The sequence below is a fragment of the Palaemon carinicauda genome, chromosome 15 (genome assembly GCF_036898095.1).
Source record: "Palaemon carinicauda isolate YSFRI2023 chromosome 15, ASM3689809v2, whole genome shotgun sequence".
Lineage (NCBI taxonomy): Eukaryota > Metazoa > Arthropoda > Malacostraca > Decapoda > Palaemonidae > Palaemon > Palaemon carinicauda.
The window spans coordinates 97,010,266-97,020,764 of record NC_090739.1 but is presented as its reverse complement, the minus strand read 5'-3'; the positions used below and the strand labels follow the sequence as shown (position 1 = coordinate 97,020,764).

The 10,499-nt window shown below is 36.7% G+C and overlaps 2 protein-coding genes across 2 annotated transcripts in view; both read left to right on the top strand.

The window, feature by feature from the left end:
• Window positions 1–7,015, top strand: part of LOC137654099 (myelin transcription factor 1-like) — a 67,613-nt gene extending 60,598 nt beyond the window's left edge. The window contains exon 2 of the mRNA XM_068387738.1: window positions 6,863–7,015. Coding sequence (XP_068243839.1) covers window positions 6,863–7,015 — 153 coding nt within the window. The remainder of the gene's footprint in view (window positions 1–6,862) is intronic.
• Window positions 7,016–7,782: 767 nt separating this feature from the next.
• LOC137654098 (golgin subfamily A member 6-like protein 22) lies at window positions 7,783–9,135 on the top strand. Its single transcript, XM_068387737.1, has one exon. The coding sequence runs from the start codon at window positions 7,783–7,785 to the stop codon at window positions 9,133–9,135; it is 1,353 nt and encodes a 450-aa protein (XP_068243838.1).
• Window positions 9,136–10,499: the final 1,364 nt, after the last annotated feature.

Here is a 10,499-nt window from a genome sequence, read left to right as displayed (position 1 = left end):
TGCAAATATTTTCATTGCTCTGCCGAGTGCAGAGGCATCTAAATGTGTCCATCTAGCCAAGAAAAACATAAGAGAAGGGAAGGGGGTTGCGTTTAACCCTTCAAGTAGGTGGTAGGTTGGCCAAGGCACCAGCCACCCGTTGAAATACTACCGCTAGAGAGTTATGGGGTCCTTTGATAGGCCAGACAGTACTCCATTGGACATTTCTCTCTGCTTACGGTTCACTTTCCCTTTGCCTACACATACACCAAATAGTCCGGCCTATTTTTTACAGATTCTTCTCTGTCCTCTTACACCTGACAGCACTGTGATTATCAAACAATTGTTCTTCCCCCAAGGGGTTAACTACTGCACTGTAATTGTCTAGTGGCTACTTTCCTTTTGTTAAGGGTAGAACTGACTCTTTAGCTATGGTAAGCAGCTCTTCTAGGAGAAGGACACTCCAAAATCAAACCGTTGTTCTCTAGTCTTGGGTAGTGCCATAGCCTCTATACTATGGTCTTCCACTGTCTTGGGTTAGAGTTCTCTTGCTTGAGGCTTTGGCACACTATTCTATCTAATTTCTCTTTTTGTTTTAAGTTTTTTAGTTTATATAGGAAATATTTATTTTAATATTATTACTGTTCTTAAAATATTTTATTTTTCCTTGTTTCCTTACATCACTGGGCTATTTTCCCTGTTGGAGCCCCTGGGCTTATAGCATTCGGCTTTTCCAACTAGAGTTATAACTAAACAAGTAATAACAATAATAATAACACTAAGTAAGGTAGTGTCGAGTACGCCTCTGGAAAATGGAAGGATTATATTTCAAGTATGTGATTATTGTAGATATATCTTGTTTCTTGTATCAGATATTTTTGTGTACTTTCTCCTTTGTAAAGCATAGCATCCATTTTAGCATTTACTTGTAAGGTGTGAAGTTTTATCGAATGAAAAGTCAAGTAATTAGGAATTTAATGTTTGGTGGATATGTTATGCCACCATCTGTGCGAATGAATAATAGAGGTGTAATCATTATATGTAAGGCTGATGATAGAGATCCGGTTGCTCTTAATACTATTTTAATTTACTTTATCGAACGTGGCATTCCCCTACTTATGTCCCTAATCACTGACTGTTCTAACTTCTGACCTATACCGTAATTAAGTTCCCCTTAAGTATTAAGGACTAGACAATTATTATTATTATTATTATCTAAGCTACAACCCTACCTGGAAAAGCAGGAAATAGCCCAGTGAGGAAAGGAAACAAGGAAAAATAAAACATTTTAAGAACAGTAACAACATTAAAATAAACATGTCCTATAAAAACTATAAAAACTTTAAGAAAACAAGAGGAAGAGAAATTAGATAGAATAGTGTGCTCTAAGTGTACAGGAAGAATACAGGGCTCCTCTTATGAAGCCATCTTTAAAGTTTTCATTCTGAATTCTTAGCATTCCAGGATTCCATAGTATTTCCAAACTGTTGTGCACCTTATTCATAACCATCTAAACAACCATGAAACATTTTGATTTCCCAAAACACCACCGTTGATAAACACACCTGTTATTATTATCATCATTATTATTATTATCATTACTTGCTAAACTACAACCCTAGCTGGAAAAGCAGGATGCTATAAGCCCGGGGGCTCCAACAGGGAAAATAGCCCTGTGAGGGAAGGATACAAGGATAAATAAGATATTTTAAGAATGTTTTTTTTTTTTTTTTGAGTTGGTACTTTCAACTTCGAGTTGAAAAAAGTATAATGATATCAAGTTTAGGAAAAGAATAAGGAAATATCAACACACGAGGAAGCAATATTTTATAAGATTTTTATACATTGAAAATTCATAGTAAAATTATGAACTCGTGCTGGCCCATGTTCACAAAAACCCAGTCGATTGAACACTTAGATTGAGTTGGGAATGAATAAGCCGAGTTTCCCATCAGTTCAAGAAGAGAGAGGTATTGTTAAGCGTCATAATTTACGACTTCACTTTACTTCTTAAGAGGTAGAAGATATGAGGGCAACCGGGGGAAGAATTGGAGAGAGTTAAACAAAAACGCTTTTCTTTCGTTTGCTGGAAATGAAGTCATAATCTGCGAAATTACGTCACAACGGAGTTTTTGATAATTAGTAATATCGTGTTTTCAAAGATACATACATACATACATATACCATGGCACTTCCCCCAATTTTGGGGGGTAGCTGACATCAACAAAGAACAAAAACAAAAAGGGGACCTCTACTCTCTACGTTCCTCCCAGCCTAACAAGGGACTCAACCGAGTTCAGCTGGTACTGCTAGGGTGTCACAGCCCACCCTCCCACATTATCCACCACAGATGAAGCTTCTTAATGCTGAATCCCCTACTGCTGCTACCTCCGCGGTCATCTAAGGCATCGGAGGCAGCAGCAGGGCCTACCGGAACTGCGTCACAATTGCTCGCCATTCATTCCTATTTCTAGCATGCTCTCTTGCCTCGCTCACATCTATCCTCCTATCACCCAGAGCTTCCTTCACTCCATCCATCCACCCAAACCTTGGCCTTCCTCTAGTACTTCTCCCATCAACTCTTGCATTCATCACCTTCTTTAGCAGACATCCATTTTCCATTCTCTCAACATGGCCAAACCACCTCAACACATTCATATCCACTCTAGCTGCTAACTCATTTCTTACACCCGTTCTCACTCTCACCACTTCGTTCCTAACCCTATCTACTCGAGATACACCAGCCATACTTCATCTCAAACACATTCAATTTCTGTCTCTCCATCACTTTCATTCCCCACAACTCTGATCCATACATCACAGTTGGTACAATCACTTTCTCATATAGAACTCTCTTTACATTCATGCCCAACCCTCTATTTTTTACTACTCCCTTAACTGCCCCCAACACTTTGCAACCTTCATTCACTCTCTGACGTACATCTGCTTCCACTCCACCATTTGCTGCAACAACAGACCCCAAGTACTTAAACTGATCCACCTCCTCAAGTAACTCTCCATTCAACATGACATTCAACCTTGCACCACCTTCCCTTCTCGTACATCTCATAACCTTACTCTTACCCACATTAACTCTCAACTTCCTTCTCTCACACACTCTTCCAAATTCTGTCACTAATCGTCCAAGCTTCTCTTCTGTGTCTGCAACCAGTACAGTATCATCTGCATACAACAACTGATTTACCTCCCATTCATGGTCATTCTCGTCTACCAGTTTTAATCCTCGTCCAAGCACTCGAGCATTCACCTCTCTCACCACTCCATCAACATACAAGTTAAACAACCACGGCGACATCACACATCCCTGTCTCAGCCCCACTCTCACCGGAAACCAATCACTCACTTCATTTCCTATCCTAACACATGCTTTACTACCTTTGTAGAAACTTTTCACTGCTTGCAACAACCTTCCACCAACTCCATATAACCTCATCACATTCCACATTGCTTCCCTATCAACTCTATCATACGCTTTCTCCAGATCCATAAACGCAACATACACCTCCTTACCTTTTGCTAAATATTTCTCGCATATCTGCCTAACTGTAAAAATCTGATTCATACAACCCCTACCTCTTCTAAAACCACCCTGTATTTCTAAGATTGCATTCTCTGTTTTATCCTTGATCCTATTAATCAATACTCTACCATACACTTTTCCAACTATGCTTGACAAACTAATACCTCTTGAATTACAACACTCATGCATATCTCCCTTACCCTTATATAGTGGTACAATACATGCACAAACCCAATCTACTGGTACCATTGACAACACAAAACAGATATTAAACAATCTCACCAACCATTCAAGTACAGTCACACCCCCCTCCTTCAACATCTCAGCTCTCACACCATCCATACCAGATGCTTTTCCTATTCTCGTTTCATCTAGTGGTCTCCTCACTTCATCTATTGTAATCTCTCTCTCATTCTCATCTCCCATCACTGGCACCTCAACACCTGCAACAGCAATTATATCTGTCTCCCTATTATCCTCAACATTCAGTAAACTTTCAAAATATTCTGCCCATCTTTTCCTTGCCTCCTCTCCTTTTAACAACCTTCCATTTCCATCTTTCACTGTCTCTTCCATTCTTGAGCCAGCCTTCCTTACTTTCTTCACTTCTTTCCAAAACTTCTTCTTATTCTCTTCATATGAATGACCTAATCCCTGACCCCACCTCAGGTCAGCTGCCCTCTTTGCCTCACGTACCTTGCGCTTTACTTCCACATTTTTCTCCTTATATTTTTCATACTTCTCTATACTATTACTCTGCAGCAATTCTTCAAAAGCCCTCTTTTTCTCTCCCACTTTTACCTTCACTCCTTCATTCCACCATTCACTTCCCTTCCTCATGCTGCCTCCAACAACCTTCTTTCCACACACATCACTTGCAATCCCAACAAAATTTTCTTTTACTAACTTCCACTCCTCCTCTATATTGCCAGTTTCTCTTACTTTCACTTCGTCATATATCATTTTCAACCTTTCCTGATATTTACTTTTTACCCCCGGTTTTATTAGCTCTTCAACCCTCACTACCTCCCTTTTACATCCACCTACTCTATTCCCCCATTCTTTTGCTACAACTAATTTTCCTTCCACCAAAAAATGATCAGACATACCGTTAGCCATACCCCTAAACATGTGCACGTCTTTCAATCTTCCAAACATTCTTTTAGTTATCAACACATAATCCATTAATGCCCTTTCTACTACTCTTCCATTTGCCACTCTTACCCATGTATACTTATTTTTATCTTTCTTTTTGAAAAAGCTATTACTTATCACCATCTCTTGCTCAACACACATATCTACCAGTCTCTCACCACTCTCATTTTCACCTGGTACGCCATACTTCCCAATGACACCTTCTACCTCTCCAGCGCCCACTCTAGCATTTAAGTCACCCATGACAACTACATAATTCCTTCTACCCAGTCCTTCTATACACCTAGTTAATTCATTCCAGAACTCATTCCGCTCTTCTTCACTTTTCTCACTACCTGGCCCATACGCACTGACAAACGCCCAACATTCCCTACCCAACCTAACCCTTACCCACATTAACCTAGATGATATCTCCTTCCATTCCACTACTTTACCTGTCACCCATTCACTCAGCAATAAAGCCACACCCTCTCTCGCTCTTCCCCTTTCAATCCCAGACACTCTACCAGACATTTCACCAAACATCACTTCACCCTTTCCTTTTATCTTCGTCTCACACAAGGCTAATACATCCATCCTTCTATTCCTAAACATACTTCCAATTTCACATATTTTACTCTCTATCGTACTACATCCACGCACATTCAAACACCCCAAAACTAGAGTGCGGGGAGCAGTCACTCTCCCCTCAGATAATGTAAAAAAAATATTACCCTCCTTTTTTTATTATTAATTTATCCATTTATTTTTTTTTTCATATATATCAAGAAATTTAAATCAATTTACAATTAATCCATTTGGATACATTTACGTACACTTTTCACAATCGACATTAAAAATCTGTTGTTTCTTGAATAGAAGACCTCATAAACAACTTTCTCCTTCTCTGCTAACGCTTACCAAGGTCATGTCTTATATATACATATATATATATATATATATATATATATATATATATATATATATACATATATATATATATATATATATATGTATGTGTATATATACGTAAATATATATATATATATATATATATATATATATATATATATATATATATATATATATATATATATAGCCTACATGTGTATATGTGTATTTATACGTATTTATGTATATATATATATATATATATATATATATATATATATATATATATATATATATATATATATATATATGTATGTATGTATGTATGTATATACGTATATATATATATAGGCCTATATATATATATATATATATATATATATATATATATATATATATATATATACAGCCTATATGTGTATATATGTGTATCTATTCGTATTTATGTATATATATATATATATATATATATATATATATATATATATATATATATATATATATATTATATTACATATGCTGACAATGTAGCAGCAAATCATAACTCGCTAACTTAATATTAATTTTTCCGATGATTTATTTATTAGAAATTCCTCATTATATCAGTATCCAACCGCTTGAAGTAATTCGTTACTTCTAACGCGCATCGCATTCTTCGTTGTCTCTCAATTTTCGCATTCGATTCCGATCTGAAAGGCGCATGCGCATATTGAAAAAAAAAATCTTATTGTGGATTCCTCTTCCCTTATTCATATTGTCTTCAAAAACAATTTCGAATCACGAGTGAAAAGCATAGAAGGAACACTAGCGTAATACCAAAGAAATATCTGAATCAGACAATTAATATGAAGCGAAAGAACCCATTCTTTAATTCTCTGAAGACTTGGAAGTCTGCATCTTTGAAGACTCGGAAGTAATTTGTAGAAACCAGAAAATTTTTGGGGGGGACCTTGAAGACAAAGAGGATATGTACGTCATTTGGGTATTTCTCTGAAATCTTGAAGACATTAGAATCTATGTGTCCTTTTGAGATTTCTGAGGAATTCTTGAAGACACGGAGGATGTATATGCCATTTCGAGATTTCTCTGGAAATCTTGAAAACACTCAGGATCTATATGTCTTTCAAGTTTTCTCTGGAGATCTTAGACATACATAGGATCTATATGAAGACACGGAGGGAAAAGCATGGAACGAACACTAGCGTAATGACAAAGAAATCTCTGAATCGGACAATTAATATGAAACGAAGGAAGCCTTTTTTTTCATTCTCTGAAGACTTTGAAGTAATCTGAAGACAAAATGGATTTATAATATAGATGAGCTATATGTCATTTGGAGATTTCTATGGAAATCTTGAAGACACAGACGATCTATATCTTGAAGACAAAGAAGAAGAAGAAGAAGAAGAAGAAGAAGAAGAAGAAGAAGAAGAAGAAGAAGAAGAAGTAGAAGAAGAAGTAGAAGAATAACCTGTTATCTATTCAAAATAAGGGTATGTTAAATACACCTTACATGCATACATAAAACATGGCAAAAATTAATTCCCACATTATTATTGTAATTGGACGTCTTTTGGCGAAGAAAACAGTTATATTAAAAATGGACGCCGATAAAGGTCAGTTTCATATTAATGGAATGTTTGATAATAAATGTATGCGTTATAATGTTTCTCTCTCTCTTAAACCTGCTTCCTTGTTTCCAAACCCTGTTTATTTCTCCCCTAAACCTACTTGCTTGCCGGCGAGCCCTATTTTACCCTTTCTTCGCTCCTTATATTTCTCTCACGAACCTATTACCTTGTTTGTTATGCCTAGTTCGTCTCAGAAGAATTAAACTTTAAATTCGCTTCACGAATTGATTCTGCGACCTGACGACGACAAAGGACTTGATGTTTGGGATACAGAGCAGGATATTAAATTTTCGGATGGTGGTCCAGAAGACATTCAAGCCCAGGAAAATATAGAAATGCTAAAAGTTTTCGGTGTGAGAAGCCATTTAACCCAAAATATTACAAGTAACACCGAAGCACAAGTGGTAGAACTAATAAAATGTCTCCTTGTCTTCGCGTACGCTGCCTATCGCTATCGAAATGAATTGTTTTACAATCCAAATTGTGCCGAGAATCTGGAGGAGGAACCAATTGAAAAATGGGAAGATATTTTGATTGAAATCGGATTGAAGAGGATCACAAAAAATGAAAGAAAACTTATTGCAGAAATAAAGGAAAAAATAAAGAATGGTGAATCAAAAGCACAGAAAGGAAAAAAAATACATGGATAAGGGAGAAAAACAAGTATTCATAACAAAGTATGATGAAATACAAAAACAAATCGAGGACACAGAAAGGCGATTTTATGACTGGCCTTTCCTCATACCATTTGAGATACATCGTCTATGGATGTTTAAACAGAAAATTAGAAAACTCTTACAAGAGAATTTCTACGCATTGGATACAGACGAGGACAATCATAAGACTCCAGATGTTGATCCAGAGGAAATCGAAAGAAAATTACAAGAAAAAAGAATGAGGGAAGAAGAGGAGAATCTAATACTCAAACAAGACCTGGACAACTTAAGAAAAAATGAACAAAAAAGGATATCAGAGCTGAAAAAGAAAGTAGAAGATGGAGAAGTGATACTCAAAGGTGAAAACTTAAGCCTGCCAGACAGAAAAAGGGCCAGGATGTGCCTTGAGCAATATCATGAAATCTCTGCCAAAATTAAGGACTTGAAGCTGTGGGAGAAGACGTGGCCAATGTTCTTACCAGTGGTCAGGCCACTTCGAAGGCACTGGGAAGGGAAGCTTGAGGAACTCATTCTAGAAAACTACTCGTATATCGTATGTGAACGTGATGACCCTTTCAACGAAACATCAGAAGAGTATCAAAGAAAGATTGAGGAACAGAAAGAGAAAGAGGAATGGGAAAAGTTTCAGATTGAAATTGGATTGATGAAAATCAGGCCAAATGAAAAAGCAATTGCAGAAATAAAGAAAAAGATAAAGAAGGGAAAGATAAAGCTACATAAAGTAAGACAAGACGAAGGGGTGACAAAAGAAGAAAACCAGCTATTTTTAAGAAAATACAATTCCATTAAAAAAGAACTAGAGGACATAGAAAGGCTATTGTATGATTGGCCTTTCCTTATACCAGTCATGAAACCTCGTCAAATAATGTACAAGCAGAAGATGGATAAACTCATACTTGAGAACTTCTACATATTGGATACAGATGAGGACAAGATTAAAGATGAGGACAAATTACAAACTCCAGAGATTGATCCAGAGGAAATTAAAATCAAACTCGAAGAACAAAGACTGATGGAAGAGGAGGGGAATATTATACTCAAACACGACCTGGAGAACTTGAGGAAACATGAACAAAAAAGGATATCAGAGCTGAAAAAGAAAGTAGAAGATGGAGAAGTGATACTCAAAAGTGAAAACTTGTGCCTGCCAGACAGAGAAAAGGCCAGGAAGTACCTTGAGCAATATCATGAAATCTCTGGCAAAATTAAGGACTTGAAGCTGTGGGAGAAGACGTGGCCAATGTTCCTACCAGTGGTCAGGCCACTTCGAAGTCACTGGTAAGGGAAGCTTGATGAACTCATTCTAGAAAACTACTCATATATCGTATGTGAACATGATGACAGTCCCAACGAAACTTCAGATTATGAAAGAAAGCTCGAGGAAGAGTTTGAGATTGAAATCGAATTGACGAAGATGAAAAATGAAAAAGCTATTTCAGAAATAAAGGAGTTAAATAGGAGGAAGGTAACGCCACAGAAGGTAAAACAGGACGAAGAAGTGGCAAAAAAAGAAAAACAGCTATTTACAAAAAAACAAATCAATTGAAAAAAGACTAGAGGACACAGAAAGGATTGAGGACTCTACATCGCGGGAGAACATGGTCGAGCAACTTCCGAGGCACTGGGATGGGAAGCTTAAAAAACTCATTGGAAAAACTACTTATATATCAATGACACCCCCGAAAATACGATCCAAGGAGATAACAATCGGCATGTTACACTGGAAACCATGATAAAAAAGGAACAGGGGAGAATAGAAAAAATTGAAAAGGAAATAGAAAAGGAAAAACAGCAAGCGGAAGTAAAAGTCCTGGATAAATATGACAAAATTAAAAATAAGTTAGCGAAGACAAAATTGTGGGAGAAGAAGTTGCCTTGCTTGAAGCCGTTGTGGAAGCTGCAAAACAAAATATGTAATAAGAAGCTTGATAAACTAGTAAAGAATAATTTGTCATGGCTAAAACTGGAAATAAATCCTGACAGAGTAGATACAATTAGGAACAATGAAAGTGGTCTAAAGTTTGGAAACACCCAAAAAGAGTAAATAATATCTTCAGAAAAAATAAAATGACAAGATTGAAAAAAATTAAAAAAAAGAAAAAAAATGAAAAAAAATGAAAAAAAAATCTACAAAAAGTGAAAAAAAAAACATATAAAGGTTGTGTTCTTTGGTCGAGATTCACTTGTACTATTTCTTTATCAAATGAACCAATGCAGGAGGAACAAGTCTAACTACTAGTATTATAGGTCACTTGGGAAGAGTCCAGCCTTTCAGGTCGGAAGGGAATAGTTTAGAACATAGACTCAGCAGAGGAAAGAAGCCATACCTGTTTTGGTATGCAGTGTTCTTTGGTAAAGATTCACCTGTACTGTTTCTTTATCAACAGAACCACTGCAAAACAAACAAGGCTGACTTCTAGTATTGTATGTCACTTGAGAAGATTCCAGCCTTTCAGGTCGGAAGGGAATAGTCTAGAAGATGGACTCAGCAGAGGAAAAAAGCCATAATTGTTTTGGTATGTAGTGTTCCTTGGTAAAGATTCACCTGTACTGTTTCTTTATCAACAGAACCACTGCAAAACAAACAAGGCTGACTTCTAGTATTGTAGGTCACTTGAGAAGATTCCAGTCTTTCAGGTCGGAAGG